General features: G+C 45.3%; 1 protein-coding gene across 7 annotated transcripts in view; it reads left to right on the top strand.

Annotated features, from left to right (window-relative positions):
- Positions 1-8,915, top strand: part of LOC309326639 (T cell receptor alpha chain MC.7.G5-like) — a 142,626-nt gene extending 133,711 nt beyond the window's left edge. For all 7 annotated transcript variants that reach the window (XM_081835511.1, XM_081835516.1, XM_081835510.1 and 4 more), the window contains 4 exons: positions 4,898-5,173; positions 5,984-6,031; positions 6,746-6,853; positions 8,544-8,915. In XM_081835511.1, coding sequence (XP_081691637.1) covers positions 4,898-5,173; positions 5,984-6,031; positions 6,746-6,852 — 431 coding nt within the window. In that variant the 3' untranslated portion in view covers position 6,853; positions 8,544-8,915. The remainder of the gene's footprint in view (positions 1-4,897; positions 5,174-5,983; positions 6,032-6,745; positions 6,854-8,543) is intronic.
- The last annotated feature ends 8,156 nt before the right edge of the window (positions 8,916-17,071 follow it).

The following is a 17,071-nucleotide window of genomic DNA, read 5'->3' as shown; positions in this document are numbered from 1 at the left end:
TCCAAACCACTCATTGGTGCTTTTTTAGACTACTTAGAGCATCAGGTAGTATGAAATTAAACCAGGTTAGTCTGACACAAGGAGACATGTACTGATCCATCCAACCATGTATTCTATAGATTTGTTTATTTTTACCTTACCAAGGAGTCTCAAACCCCTAGCAGATCAAAATATTTACAAGAGACTCAAAAGAAGACTTTTCATTCTGAAATATTACTTTTTTTTAGTGGGAAAAGTCCCCACATGGTTCTAATAGCATGCCATCCAACAGGCTGAACCATGGCACATGTCAGCTACCACAGAACCACCATTTTGTACAGATGTGTCTCACAGTGATAACACTGCTGGATTTAAATTCACATTGGGAGGTGGGACCAGACTTGTAGTTACCCCTGGTAAGTTGACACTTCTGTTTGTGCTGGTTTTGAGGGAACATGGAGAATGGTGTAAAAATGTCTGTTATTTTCTTCCCTGCCCTCCATGCACACAATTTTAATGCATTCTATATTTCTGCCATCTCTTGGGTAGGAAGTTGTAATGTCATTTTCCAACCACACAGGCTCCAAAATGTTTTCTAAGCATTGGTCAGGTCCATTCATTCTGGTCCAGTCCACCATCTGTTTATTAGAATTTTCAGCTACCCCAAAGCTCTGATTGGCTTGCAGCGAGTAAACTCTAATGCCCCCTTACTACTGGATTTGGTAACTCTTAGTTCCTTTGAACACTGAGTATAGTTATCACTGTATGGGTTTTGTCTACCACCTTGAGAGAGCATTCACACACTCATGCAGAAGAAGGCTCTTGATGTCTACTAGCCACGATGGCTATATTCTGCCTTCACAACTGGAAGCACCTGCTGGAAAATACCATTTTCTGGAGGTTGGAAGAGGTTGGAACTTGGATCCTCCTGCTTGTGGGTTTCCCACAGGCATCTAATTGGCTACTTTGGAAAGAGGGAGCTGGACTAGATGGGTCACTGAACTGATCCAACGGGCTCTTCTTATGTTTTTTAGACTCTCTCAAAATGCTTCAAATGTTCAGAGATGCCCACCAAAATCCATAGGCAGCTCAAAGATAAGCAAACAGGATTAATTTAAAATACTGCATACGTATATATTTATTTATGGAGCATTGGCAGTAGATTACGATAACTGTGTTAATAATAAATGGTGATAATAGATGGTGATGAATGACAACAGCAACATTGATGATGATTACATTGGTGGTGTCGACTGAGATTCAAAGAGCTAATGTAGCTACCCCAAGCCATTGATGGCAATGTACCTTGCCCACCTGCCCTGTTGATCCACAGAGAGATTGGGTGCACATTCAGCCCAACAGAGTTTCACCCAACACAGTTCAGCCAACTCATATTCGGACTGTTCCAGCCACCCATTGAGGCAAACCCTGGGGGGCAGGACAGGGAGAGAAGAACACGGGTAACTGTATTTACAATGCTGTCAGAGTACACACATTGAAATGAATGGGCATGACTAACTTAGATCCATTAATTTCACTACTTTGACAAGAACTTAGTTGGATACATTCTTATGCTCTTATGACTTCACCCCTAAACATAAAGGTGGGAGGGGTTGGAGGTCCGTGTTAGTCTCTGAAAATCTTTAAATGAAGCGAGGTACCAGACTTTGTACGATGAAAGACAAGCTGTGAAGCTTTGTGTATTCGGCAAATATGATGTCCAACACTGAACAATGATTCCGGATATTGACTACTGTTTCGTAGAATTCTTTGTCAGCTTGGTGGGAGGATATAGAATTGCTTCATAAACTGAAAATAAAATTTCACAACCTGAAAATATAATTTTACAGATGATGTAAAATCGTCTGTAAAATTTTATTTTCAATTCATGAAGCAATTCTATATCCTTTTTGCTGAATACACAAAGCTTCAGAGCTTGTCTTTCATCCTACAAAGTCTGGTAGCTTGCTTCATTTAAAGATTTTCAGAGACTTTGAGACTAAAGATTTCATTTTGTACTTGCTATAGTTTGAAGGAATTCTATAAAGATTGTCTATTGTGTATTTACATGGTCATTGTGTTGCCTAGACGTTGCTGAAATCCTGGGAAGGCGTAGCAAGTTAGCATCAGCCTTACTGAGCTAGCTGGGCCATTGGCCTCCCTTGGTTTGAGTTAGCTTCCTGTGCTCCCATGACATTCCCTATTATGTCAAGATGTGTTTTTGTCGTACCCTAACCCACTGGGTGACTTATGGAGGAACTGCTAACAAATTGTTGTTTGGAGGTGGGACTCAACTGAGTGTTAAACCAAGTAAGTCAAATATTGGAAACATTCAAATGGGGATGGAGCCATAGCTCAGTGGTAGAGCATCTGCTTTGCATGCAGAACGTCCCTGGTTCAATCCCCTTCATCTCCAGGTAGGGTTGGGAGAGACTCTGGCCTGAAATCCTGGATAACCTGTTCCTAGTCAGTGCAGACAGTACTGAGTTTGATGGACCAAAGGTCTGACTCAGACTTGTCCAGGAAAATACCTTTTTAAACATCTATTTACACCAATAAATATTAGGTAAAAATAGGTCAGTTAAAACAGAAACATATTTTGGTTTATATAACATCACAGTGAAATAATCTCATGTGTACAGTATGTACATTACAGAATGTACAGTAATTGTTGTTAGAGCTTTTCTAGAATATCCTGAATCTAGGAATCTGCTGCCCTAAATGGAAATTATGGTCTTGATCCCACACACCTTTTGTGGAACTTCCATTCATTTCAGTAGGAGTTATTTTCATAAAAAGTTTTTTGGGATTAGGGTGCAAATTTAATGTTAGAGTGCTGAATTGATTTTAGAATGTATTTAAATTAATTGATTGTGATTTTATGTAAACTGTGTTACATTTACTGTTTTTAGCTGCTCTGAGCCCGGCTTCAGCCGGGGAGGGCGGGATATAAATAAAATCTTATTATTATTATTAAGGTAGCTTCCTGCGAGTATGTCAGGGTGTATGTATGTGTGTGTGTGTGTGAGAGAGAGAAAGAACGAGAGAAATAATATGCTCTGGAATAGAAGAAGAAGAGGAGTTTGGATTTGATATCCCGCCTTTCACTCCCTTTAAGGAGTCTCAAAGCAACTAACATTCTCCTTTCCCTTCCTCCCCCACAACAAACACTCTGTGAGGTGAGTGGGGCTGAGAGACTTCAAAGAAGTGTGACTGGCCCAAGGTCACCCAGCAGTTGCATGTGGAGGAGCAGAGACTCGAACCCGGTTCCCCAGATTACGAGACTACCGCTCTTAACCACTACACCACACTGGTGTTGTGTTTGGATCCAGTTATTCTTCACTGTGCAAGAGGCATATGCAGAATTAAGTATATTTGAATGAGAAGGGGGAATCATAGAGTTGGAAGGGACAAAAATGGTCATCAAGTTCAACCTCCTGAAATGCAGGAACCCAAGTGATGGGATGTCCGGGTGTAGGGCGGTATATAAATTCAATAAATAAATAAAATGGCTTATGCAAAAATTCCAAGCCCCAGCATCCACATGGAATTCTGGACCTTGCCTGTTCAGTACCATCCAGTTCACCATTACACATATTTTAAGCTTTATTGTAGTTACTGGTGGGATTAGTCGTTGCTCGTCGGCTGCTGACCCTGGAGTTGCTCTATAGCAGGGTTGGGGAACCTGTGGATATGCCTTCATTTACTCACTGAACTGTAGAGAAGAGCTGTGGGCTGCTTCTCAGGTTGTGCCGTCATCCTCATAGCGAAAAAACAGCCCACAGCGAGGTGTGAGCTTTGTGGGCGCTTCTGGGAAATGGTTCCTGAGAGCTGGAGGAGTGTGCTCTTGGTTGCACTGAGCAAGAGCTCGGTGGAGCAGACGGGGTCCTTCGGTGCAAACTTTTTGCCAGTTGCTCACTGCAGAACAATGCAAAACAAGCACCCGCTCACTTGGGGTTGTAGCTAATGGTAATTCTACTCAGAGCAAGCTGTTGCAACATACATTCCAAGATATGCTTATTGAGAAGAATGGCTAACACAAAAGCATTAATTTCTCTGTTTACTCTGGGCTGCATTCACTCCATAAATTTATAGTGCTATGATACTATTATTCCTGCATTGCGAGGCTGGTGGGCTAGTTGGTCTTTGGGGTTCCTTGCAACTCTATGATTCATGATTCATCTTAAACAGCCATGGCTTCCCCCCACCCACCCAAAGGATTCTGGGAGCTGTAGTTTGTTGAAGGTGCTGAGAGGTCTTAGCAGACCCCCTATTCCCCTCACAGAGCTACAGTGAGTTGTTTAACCATCAGTGCCTTTCCCCCGGAATGCTGGGTATTGTAGCTCTGCAAGGTGATCAGGGGATTCCTAGCAACTCTCTGCACCTTTACCAAACTACAGCTCCCAGAATCCTTTGGGGGAAGCCATGACGGTTTAAAGTGGCATCACTATAAGTGCATGGTGTGAACGTGGCCTAAGACTTAGTTGGATACAAACCTTTCTTCGGCTCGTTTATTCCAGGGATAAATGGAATCTCTCCAGAATCTCCAGCTCCCATAAGCCCACCACAGCCAGCATGGCCAATGCTCAGGGTTGATGGGAGTCGGAGTATGGCAATATCTGGAGGGGCATAGATTCTCTGCTACTGATTTATTCTGATATTTTCTTTGATGATGATTGTTGAGTGGTGCATTTTTATATTCTGAGATGCCTTGAATGCCTTTTTCTTGAAGGACCGGTGAAAGAGAGAGGGGCGATATGTAATCAGAGTCAGATTTTTGTGGAATGGATGGATAATTTAATCCTGCCTCACCCACCCCTTTGCCCATTATTATTATTATGGCATTGACTTTCATGTCATATTTCAATTTCAGCTGCAGTTTCTAACTTCTGGTTATCCTTTGCTTCCCCCCATTCAGAGCTTGAGCCATCCGAGCCTTCCGTCTACAAACTACAGTCACCCAAGGAAGAAGACCGAGACATTTCTGCCTGCCTTATCACCGACTTTTTCCCCACACCCATCAGAGTGGGGGCTGATGGAATTGATGAACACGAGGTCAATGGCTCAATCGTCATAGTGAAAGAAAGCGGCAAGGAAACACCCAGCTACGGCAAAGTGATCTGGGGCAAAAGCAAAGAGGCTGATGGTTGTTATGCTGAGCAAAATAACAACAGATTTACATCGGAGTCAGCAGGTAAAAAGCAGACTGTGTAAATGTTTGCAAGCCAATTGGACGATGATCTGAAAAGCTATATATTCTGTCTGGTCTTCAAAAAGTCTCAAGGCAGCTTAGCATCCAAAACGCTAAAAAGCAATGAGAAGACAACAGTGCCCACTGAAGCCACAGCTGTTGGTGTCTGTGCTAAGCCCCCATAACCACAACCCAAAATAGCCATCAAAACAAAGGTCACATAAAGAAGCATTCTTTAAAGCACATTATTTCAACCCAGAATAATTCTGCAGTTTCTCAAGCATGCTGGACACTGTAGCTCAGTGAGGGGTGATCTGCAGTGTCCCAGGATTATTTTGGGGAAAGAATTGATTGATTATTTGTGTTTTAACTGTCCACAAAGGCGAACCGGCCAAAGCAGAATGGTGGTGTGAAAGCATTTTTAGAAACAGTAGTTTTCTTCTTAACAACCACCTAAAACAATTCAGCAAGGAGACACCACACCTGGCAAGTTGTGGTGTACAGGTTGGAAGCTGCAATAGCTTTGTCACCAGCCTTGCTTCCTGAGGTCAAGGGATCAGGAAATTCAATCCCATCCTTTTACCCCATATTTTGCTATATGCACGTTGCATGCCTGCATTGATGTTGCTTAATGCTTTTCTTGCAACTTCTTTCTCTCCTTTCTTTCTCCAATTTAACCCCCTTTCCTTGTAATTTTAAAACTTCACTAAGAATTATATGAAAAAAAGAATAAAGGAAAGAGAATCAATGAAAACTGAAAATGTAATAATCCTTTATCATCATCATTAATTATCATTCCCATCATTGTTACAGAGGCTGCAACCACCTACTCAGAAAAGACAACAGGCGGTTTTGAGACAGGTACGTATGTGCAAAAAGGGATGTGCAACTTGAGTGGGAACCGAATGAAAATCAAATCATAATCTTGCCCCCATGAGCAAGTAGGGTTGACAACCAGCCATTCTGGCTTAGCTGTCTGTAGATTAGTTGCCAGAATTTCACTAGAGCAGATCCAGTGAGAATATTAAAGGGGGGAGGGTGTATTATGCAACATGCCATTGGCGTAATAATAGCGCACTCTGGCTTAAAAAGAAAAGTAGGTTTGTTGCTTAAGAACGTAAGAAGAGCCCGCTGGATCAGGCCAATGGCCCATCTAGTCCAGTATCCTTTTCGCCTAGTGACTGAACAGTTGTCTGTGGGAAGCCAGCAAACAGGATTTGAGCACAGGAGCCCTCTCCCCTTCTGTAGTTTCCAGCAAATATTATTCAGAAGCATTTCTGCCTCCAACTGTGGCAACAGGGTGTCGCCATCGTGGCTAGGAGCTCTCTTCTTCATGCATCTGAGCACATTAATCCTCTTTGACTGGGCCAACCTAAATCTGCCAGTTTGTAGTTGAATCCCTCCCACAAAAATAGCGAGAGTCCAAAAGAGACCTCATTGCTTTAAAAACAACAACACTCATCGTCCAAATTGTCCATGAGCCCCCAAAGAAGGCAGTAGCTTGCAAACGGACACCTGTTCTTTTGTGACATTTATTCTCTCTTTCTCTCTTCCCCCATCCTTTGTTTTAATCAGACGAGAGGTTGAATCTCCTCTCGCTCACCGTGCTAGGACTGCGAGTCATTTTCCTCAAGTGTGTTGCCTTCAACCTGCTGTTCACCTTCCACGCTTGGTCTAGCTGAGGTAAGCAAGGAACAGACTCACTTAAGAGTCCTGGCTGGGGCTGATGGGAGCTGTGGTCCAAAATGTATCTGGTCAGTGAAGGTTGTCTTTGGAGCGCTGGCTTTTTCCCTAATATGATCTCCGTATCTCACAGTGATTCACAGTCCACCATCAGCTGGGCTATTGCCCCAGAGGAACCATCATGGCTCCTTATCCTTGTGCTCTGGTGAGAAGTGAGGAACCTTTTTGGCCTGGAAGATGGTGGCAGTTTTTAATCTCCCCACCCTACCCAGAAGGGCCCCCCCCCCACCTGATATCATGATGATGTCAGCACCATGCCAAAGTTGACCAGCTGGAGGGGAGCGGTCAACAAGGAACATGCAGGCTTGAACTTTCCATTCACCAGCTGATGAGCAGAGGTGCCAATCCTGCTCTTTGCCGAGGTTTTGTTATGCCAGAGCATTCCCTACTGGCAACACACTGGGGAAGCTGTGCAAGGCAGGACTGATCCCCACCCCCATCACCTAATGCCATCAGCTGATTGACAGGTGGGCATGGTTTGGGGAAAGTGGTGTCACAGGGCAAACTGGCAGGTTGACCTGCAGAACGGAGGTCCTCTCCACCTCTGAAGCTTAATTGATAGAATTCACTGCCTGAGATGGGGAGATAGACAAATCCACAGAGGCTAAGAATTATCCTGAGGCTTTCAGTCCATGAAGGCCAAATGGGACCTTCAACCTGAGACCAGTAGGCCCCTGGATCCTGGGTGGAGAGGGCTGATCTGTTCGTGGGCTTCACAAAGGCATTTGGCTGGGCAATGTCACTTGCCGGGGGTGGGATTGGTGGGAGCTGGATGAATGAGTTAAGGTGTCTGTTTATAGCATGGCATTTCTGTTGCTCTGCACTTGTCATAGTGTTTCATTGCTGGCCACATGATCTGGAAAGCTGTTTGTGGACAAATGCTGGCTCCCTCAGCCTGAAAAAATAAGATGCCCAATAGTCACCTTCGACTGGACTTAACCATCCAGGGGTCCTTTACCTTTTACTTTATATATTTAGATATATTTAGCAGGTGCAAGGAACTTGTGACCCTCCAGATGTTGCTGGACTACAACTCCCATCATCCTTGGCCATTGGGGATGCTACACAGGACTGATGGGAATTGTAGTCTCATCAACATCTGGAGGGTCACAGGTTCTCCATCCTTGTCTGCTTCTGCAGGGCTCTGTTACTATGCAATTGCAAAACTATCTAGGGGACCAGATTGCCTTCCCCACTCCCTGTAACAAATTCTCAGCTAATTCTCCCCTGGTCTCCTCGCTGGCCCAAATAGGACTAATTTAGCCAGCAGGCCCTGGTGCTCATCTAATGTTTATTGGATGGATTTCCCCCCTAAATTGATTTTTGAATTCTGAATTTATTGTTATTCACAATTTATACTGTATTTTATGTTGGTTTTTTGTTGCATCAATTAAGTGTTTTAAATTTGTTGTTAGCTGCCCTGAGCCCAGTTTTCTGAACTGGGAAGGGCAGGGTATAAATAATTTTTTATTATTATTATTATTATTATTATTATTATTATTATTATAGCCATAAACCCTATAGCTGAATGTATGTTTTCTTGTCTTTGATGCTTGTATCTTTCTGCAACTGCCTATGCAATGGCTTCCAATTGAGATAATAACCAGGATTTCTCAATCTCTTCTTCCAGTTCAGAAATGGCAGAAACATGGGGAACATATCTGGTATATTGTGGAAGAACCCCTCAAAACAGAGACAGGTACAAAGTCATCTCCAGCACAGAGCATACATGAGGAATATCTGCAACTGCTTGGAAAGAACAACACCCTTGCATTCCTTGCACCTAGGGGTGCCGCCAGCTTTTATTCTGACAGGGGGAAAGCTTCAACTTCTGGATTTCTTCTTTGTTGTACAGCCGCTTAATGCTTATGAGCTCTGGGAGAGAGATAAAGTCGACAAATCAACATCCTGCTTCATTGTATTCCACTATCTTGTGAATATAATCGACACAAAGCATCCTGTATTGTTACAGACTATTAAAAGTGTATACGTTTAAATCCTCTATGCATGTTTGGTGCTTTGTGAATATGTGGTGGTTTTTCTCTCTCCCCCCCCCCCCCACTGATCCACAAAAGTGAAACAGTAGGATGCTTTAAAACCTCCGATGAAGGAGAGCCCAGCACTTTCTGAGGGAGTCCGTTCTACTGTCAAACAACTCTTGCTGTCAGAAAGTTCTTGCTGCTACACGATAGACAAATAAGAAATTCAGAAATGACAGTAACATAGGCGTCAAATGTGTTGTTCTGAATTTTTATTCAGAAGTAGCTTCTAAGGAGAGTTCACATTTGTACTCAAGAGGGAAAAATGAGAGAGACTGGAAGGGCCAGAAGTTAAGACGATGCTGAAATATATCATACAATTATCCCTCAACTCTATCTGCAACATCCTGTTTGCCTTCCTTGGAAACTGGATCTCATATTTTGCTAGTTGTTTCTTGCCTTCTTAATCCTTTTCTTTTTTTTTTACATACAATTTTTATTAAATTTTCTGTTTTACAATTTAAAATACTCATTTAATCTTCCTTAAAATATCAATGACTTCCCTTCTTCTCTTTCCATGGTTCATTATACATATCATAGATCCCTGCATATTTTACAAAAATGAAACCATTCAGTATTCCATTATTACATCCATCAAAACTTATTTACACTGTTGAATTTATCTTATTGCTGCCAACGTTTTCAAGTGTACACAATTTCCCCCATATATTCAATAAATGTTTTCCAATCCTCTTTAAACGTATGTTCTTCTTGTTCTCTTATTCTAAATGTTAAATCTGCAAGCTGCGCATATTCTGTCAACTTAAATTGCCATTCTTCTTTAGTTGGGACCTTGCTAGTTTTCCATTTTTGGACTAACAAAATACAGGCCGCAGTAGTGGCATACATAAATAACCTTCTTTTTTTTTTTTGACAACTGGAAATATCATCTGAATTATCCCCAACAAAAAGGACTCTGTTTTTTTTTTTTTGGAAAAGTACTTTTAAACTTTCCCCCCAGTTCATTATGGATAATTTTTGAATATTCTTTTACCCTTTTACAAGTCCACCACATGTGAAAGAACGTTCCCTCAACCTCATTGCATGTCTGGCACTTATCTGATTCAGTCGTATACATCTTAGCAAGCCTAGCTGGAGTTAAATACCATCTATAAAACATTTTCAAAGAATAACATGCTGTAAACTTCAAATCATTTTTAAAATTTTTTTCCCAGTGGTTAAAATCGCCTTCTCAGTCCTTTATCTGCCTGCAAGGCAGTACATATTTTTCTTTAGTGAGAGTTATTGGAATTGAAGCCTGGCTGGGCATTAAGTCAGGTTTTCAGCCCCAAGCCCACATCAAAATGACATGTGTACACTCTTTCACACAAATGCTTGCACATGCGTAGAGATAGCTTGTACCTGTGTGTGTTCAGTGTAACATGTGAAAGGACCTTGGATCTCATGCTCTTAAGGTTACTAAAGGGTGGATTTCAGCTGAACACTAGGAACAGCTTCTTAACAATTAGAGGAGTTTGGAAATGAAACAGAGTTTTTTCAGGCTACGTTCCTTTGGGGGAAATCGTCTATGGGTCACGTGGCAGTGATTGGCAGGGCCAGAGGCAAAAATGGGTGGAGGAACGGATATGAATTTCAGTCACCTTGCATTTAAAGCACATGCCCCCCCACCCAAATTTGTTGAATGGGCTGGGAACTGTATACCTGCGAGGGGTACAAGGTTCTTTGGGGGAACCAATGAGCTTTGTTTTTCATCCAGGCAGCAAGAAGCATTCTTGCAGTTCTATCACACATTCCAGCCTGACAAGAGACACCCAAGGAGGGTTATGGAGCAGGGCTGGTCAAGGAGAATAGCTTTGGGTGAGTCCCGAGGGCCAGATAGACAGACCTGGAGGTCCACATTTGGCCTTTGGACCTGAGCTGTTCCACCCTGGCCTGCAACTCTGTGGTTCCATATCTGATTAGTTATCATCACAACCAGTGGCGTAGCGTGGGGGGTGCAAGGGGTGCCAGCCGCACCGGGCGCAACATTTTTGGGGGCGCACTCGGAGCTCTCTGCCCCTACCTGGTCCTGGTGGCTCACTCTCTCTCTCACAGTGCTGGCTGCGATGGAAAGGACGAGGCTGCGCGCTCCCCAGCCCAGGCGCCGCCTTCTGCGCGCACACTCGCTTGCAGCTAGAAGCCCTGCAGAAAAGGCCGTCGGGTGCAGGAGCGGCGCCTACATCGCGCTTCCCGGAGGGGGCGCGTCGCCCGCCCGGCATTGGCGCGCGTTTGGGCGGGCTGCGGAGGGCGCGAGCGCTGCGTGCGCCCCAGGAGGCCGGCGAGGGCGGGAAAGCGGGCGGCTCGCTCCTCCCGCGCGCCCGAAGGGGCTTTTTTGGCGGTTCCCCCGCTGCTACGAAGTCCTAAGCAATGAGAAGGAAAGCGCCTCATGAGCATAGCACTGGAGGGTGAGTCTCAACTTTTCTGGACGAGCACTCAATGTGTTGCAGATATTAAGCATAACTTTAAAGCCCTAAAAAAAGAAGAAGCAGCAAAAAAAAAAAACCACCCCACACGGGGGGCGTGTTCTAATTCCCTTCTAACTCCGGGTTAGAGCGCAGCACGTGGAGGATGGGTGGGGAAAGAGAGAGGAGGCGGGCGGGCGCGCTGATAGAACGCCAGGCGCGGGGGCCGCCAGGGAGAGCCAGCGCGCGCCCCACCCCAGACGCTCGCGGCCACCGCCGTCCCTCCCTCCCAGGGAAGGCGGGATTAGAGCAAGCGCCCGGGCAGCAAGAAGCGCGCGCGCACGCCGGCCCTGCCCTGGATCCCTCAGAACAGCCAGTCTCTGGGAAAGTGGGCGTGGCTTTAGAACTCTCAGGCAGCAGAGGCCGCCGCCCGGCAAGGCTTCCCATTGGGAGGCGCGAAGGCTTTAGTGGGTGGGGATTGGCGCAAATGTAAGCAGGGCGGGCTAAGAGGAGGAGCCGCTGCCGAGGAGCAGCGGCACCAGCAGCGTTTCCTCTCCCCCCCTCCCCTCCCGTGTCAACAAGCGGGGCGCCTGCGCCGGGGGTTTGCGCATCTTTTCCTCTCATGCGCGGTATTTGCTTCCCGAGTCGGGCCCGGGGTTTGGCCTAGAGCCAGCGGCGGGCAGAGGGCGCAGAGCGATCGGGCGCAGCTCTCCGGCCGCAGCGGCTCCGGGCGGGCGAGCGATCGGTCGGTCCGCTGGCTCAGGATGGCGGACGACTCCGCAGTGGCGTAGCGTGGGGGGTGCAGGGGGGGCGCAACATCTGGGGGTTAGGGTTAGGGGGCGCAAATCCACGGGTTAGGGGGCGCAAATCACTTGCCTTGCCCCGGGTGCTGACAACCCACGCTACGCCACTGATCACAACTGCCCAATGCACATCAGCAGAGGAGTGAAAATCCAGGTGTCTTCTGGGTTCAGTGTTTGCAGAAGACGTACAAACGGTAGAGCCTGCTGAATCAGGCCAATGGCCCATCGAGTCCAGCATCCTGTTATCCCGGTGGCTAGTGGGAAACTGGCAAGCTTGACCTGGGCAGGAGATCCCTTTCCCCTCCTTTGATTTACAGTGACTAGTATTAAGAAGCATTACTCTCTCTGTGGAGACAGAGCAAAACCATCACGGCTGGTAGCCATGTAAGATCCCTATTTGTCTCAGATAATATTTTACTGATTTATTTTTAAAAAATAGCACCACCATCCATCCCATCAGCAAAGTGCTCTCTCCCTCATAGATGAATAATGATCAGATTCAGCAGGGGGCAGGGGTCCAAACTCTTAGATTTTGGCCAGAGCTGCTTGGCATGGCAATGTTGCAAGACCAAGAGAAGACGGCAAAACTCCCTCTTGCCCAACTGTTAAGAGGCAGAAGAACTATAATAATTATTAATAACAATTGTATTATTCGTGCCCCAGCCACTCTAGAATCTGTTCCACTGCTTACCTTAAAGTTGGCACTCCTATCCTAAGTCCCATGGCTGTTGTGCAATGAATGGGACTTGGGTCATATGCACACCAAACATTTATCTGTCATTTATTACATTTATATCTCCTCCTGAGAGCTCAAAGAGGCTCATAGAGTTCTCCCCATTTTACTCTGCCAACAACTCAGTGAAGAAGGTTAGGCTGAGAGAATGTTTGCCTGGTCCAGCAGGCTTCACAACCGAGAGAGGATTTGAACCCGGGTCTCCCAGGTCCTATTCTAGCACTCTAAGCACCGCAGCACACTGGCTCTTTAAAGCACTATTATACCACTTTAACGGCCATGGCTTCACTCAAGGCATCCTGGGAACTGTAGTTTGTTAGGGGGTCACGTAACAAGTCCCAGCACCCTTATTTCCCTCAGAGCTACAATTCCCATTTCTCCGGGAAAGGGGATTGTTAAAGCACTCTGGGGATTTTGATTCCATGAAGGGAACAGGGGTCTCCTAACAATTCTCAGCACCCCTAACAAACTACACCCGGGATGCAGTGGGAGAAGCCATGATTGATAAAGAAGTGTTTTAAATGTATGGTGCAGATACCCTTAACTCATAGTCACATGTTCTACACACGGAATCATCCACAAATAAAATGAACTATGACTGCAAGAAGATCAAACCTATCCATTCTTAGGGAAATCAGCCCTGAGTGCTCACTGGAGAGACAGTTTCTGAAACTGAGGCTCCAATACTTTGGCCACCTCATGAGAAGAGAAGACTCCCTGGAAAAGACCCTGATGTTGGGAAAGATTGATGGCACAAGGAAAAGGGGACAACAGAGGAAGAGATGGTTGGACAGTGTTCTCGAAGCTACCAGTATGAGTTGAACCAAACTACGGGAGGCAGTGGACGACAGAAGTGCCTGGCGTGCTCTGGTCCAGGGGGTCATGAAGAGTCGGACATGACTAAACAACTAAACAACAACAAAGCAGATGTGGACTTATTGTGGGGGTGACTGCAGTTAGCACTAGGGTGCAAGACCAAGAATAACTTGTGCACAGCCAACGGGGGGGGGGGGAGAGAGAGGCAAGACTTTGATGTTCAGCCACCCTAGGTCAAAGACCCACTTTCTTTTAGAAACTTGGACCTCGTGAGCTTATTTTTAGCCTCCTCCAAACAGGTGTCTTCAACCCCTAACCCAGTGACCCTATTTACGTTTTAATTCTCAAAAATAACTTCTCCCCGCCACCCCCAAGCTAGGTATGGCAACAAGGGAGAAAGGCAGCAGGAAGTGGAAACTATGTCAACCCCCTAAATGGGTCAAAGCCAACCAGCTCACTTCCATGACGTCAGAAGCGCGTGGGTTTTTCTGGGTCAGCGTTTGAAGCTCACCCCACAGAAACCGCTTCCTCTCGAAAACAAGGGTTGTTTTCCAGAGAGGTGGGGAGCTTGAAAGAGACGGCACATGGCAGGGCTCGAGCGGGCGGCCAGGGAGGCGGAGAAAACGTTAGACCGCAAGCGCAGGGTGCAAGGTGCTGCGTGGAGTCAAGGTGGAGGCTGCAGCTGCAAAGTGGGGGGGTGGGGGGGTTGAGAAGCAGAGAAGCTAAGTATATCACCACTCAAGGAGTCTGCAAGGTCTAAGAATAACTTTGTGGCTGCTTTAGTTGTGGGCAGGTTGGAAATGAAATCTGGGGCAACTGAAGACCTCCAACACTCTCTTGGTACGGGAGAGTCTGTCAGAGTCAAATCTGAATACTTTTATTTATTAGGACACCTATATATTACCTATCATGCCTCGACTTCAAGGCAACACATGCATGGGTAGGCAAACTAAGGCCCGGGGGCCAGATCCAGCCCAATTGCCTTCTAAATCCGGCCCGCGGACAGTCCAGGAATCAGCATGTTTTTACATGAGTAGAATGTGTGCTTTTATTTAAAATGCATCTCTGGGTTATTTGTGGGGCCTGCCTGGTGTTTTCACAGGAGCAGAATGTGTGCTTTTATTTAAAATGCATCTCTGGGTTATTTGTGGGACATAGGAATTTGTTTCCCTCCCCCCCAAAAAATATAGTCTGGCCCTCCCACAAGGTCTGAGGGATAGTGGACCAGCCCCCTGCTGAAAAAGTTTGCTAAGTCCTGTGATTAATAGGCAAGATGTAAATATGAAATCAAACCTAAAAAGACCAGCTGGTAGGAATACTTTTTTCATCGCTCCCAGGTCTATCAACTTAGACAACTTTAAGAGGACTGGACAGATATATGGAGAACCAGCCACGATGGCTATATTCTGAGGGTCTGGTGCCGTATTGCTTCTGAATACCAGTTGCCGTAAAGAGCAGGAGGGTACGTCTTGTGCTCAGGTCATGCTTGTTGGATTCCCACAAGCATCCGATTGGCCAGTGAGAGAAGGGGATGCTAAACTAGGTGGGACGTTGACCCAATCCAGGCTCTTCCTATGTTTATGTTCTTAATACTTAAAATGCAACAGCAGCCAGCATCAAAAGCCAGCAAAGGACATGGTGAACAGGATTATTTTTTTAAAAGTATGCACTCAAATTGTATCAGCTGGTGCATGCCAGACCGTGTGGGTTTGGGGAGGAGGGAGGGCCATTCCAAAGTGTGGGCATTAATACAGAAGACACTCTTTGTGGTGGTTGCTAGATGGACACCTGCAGGCTGTGGCACAAGGATGGCCTCTGATTTCCATGACAATCTATGCTGCCTCCCAGGTGACCTAGGTCCAAGCGGTTCAGGGCCTTGAAACCTAAATCTAGCCCAGTATTAAACAAGTTATCAGTGCAGGTTCTTTAGCGACGCTGTTAATAGTCACTTGGTTGCCTCTCTATCCATGTACCAAATATCCAGTTCTGTCCATGCAGTCACTAAAGCCCAAGTGAAATGGGTGCAGATTTCCCAGCTACATATGGTGGGAAGTGTTATTTGGTAGACAGTGGAAAGTTACAGAAGTGTTTATGAAACATGGCTTTTCCTTCCTGCAGTTCTGATATTGGCTAAGGCACCAACTAATGACAACAGCTGTGTTCATCAAGATCAGACTGAGGTTCTATCTGTCCCCAGATTCTCTTTTCCAAGTCGTCAGCCAATGACCCCCAGAAGCCCATTTCAGGGAAATAAAGCCAAAAGCGATCCCCTGCTATCTGCCCCCAGCTTTTAGAGTATTCATAAGTATGCTACCTTTGTACAGAAGAGATTCCACCTCTGGTGAGGAGTGGATAATGAAAAGCTATTATCAGACCTATCTACCTACTAGTTCATCTAGATACTGTTGGGAGACATCTACACCAGTAACCATTTATAGATGGGATATAAGAGTTTGTACCCTATTTTCACTTCTTTGACATTTGTTTTGCATAGTATCTACTGGTCCTGGGACTGGTAAGGCACTATGTAGGCTCATCAAGCTATACTCACTAGTTACTAAGAATCCTATTGAACCCAACAGCTATTGAGATTTCAGTTGTAATTGTTTACACTTTTGAGTATGCTGAATTTATGTATCACTTCCCACAACAGCAAGACCCCACTGCAGCTTTTGGGGACTTCCGGTGAAGATGGTGAAAAGCTGCAATTAAGATGGCTAGTGGCCTGTCTTGAGCAACAGACTGATAATTTTTGTATATTCCTACACACACACACTCACCAGAGGGAGAACCCACATCAAAACATCATTGGTTTCCTTTACAAGCATAGATCACTGAGCACACAACTCCAAACTATAAACTGGCCCAAACCAGTCAACTAAGTCAAGGGAGGAAGTCATATGACAAAGTTGTACAAATCTAGCATATAAACGGGAAATAAGAGCCAAAAGCTTGTGTCAATTGGGATGGGTGAATTCTAATATGCCATCCTCTGCATGCATATCCAAGGTGTCCTGTTCCTATGGAGACTGTAGCATGTAGTCAGATGGGTGTTTTGTGAATTCTGAATTAGTGATCTAAATACAGTTGTGCAAATGCCCATTTACTCTAGTCTGGGAAGGTAGGTTTTTCAAGGTTGCTGGATCCAGATTTCAACAAACATGGGCAAGCGAAAAGTTATGGGCATTGGTGGAATTGTGCTGTCTTGAACTGTAGAATATTTGTTTTGTTTCCTACAGATCTCAATATACTTTAAGGCAATGCTTTTTTATTTTAAAAAATGTTTAGGGGTACTCTCATTTTGACTCAAGAAAATCACCATTTTATAGTTCAAATCAGGAAAAATAAATACATTAAATGGACAA

Source organism: Podarcis erhardii (assembly GCF_964252035.2).
Source record: "Podarcis erhardii genome assembly, chromosome: 13".
NCBI lineage: Eukaryota > Metazoa > Chordata > Lepidosauria > Squamata > Lacertidae > Podarcis > Podarcis erhardii.
Note: the sequence above shows the minus strand (reverse complement) of the source record. Positions and strands in the feature narration are given on the sequence as shown.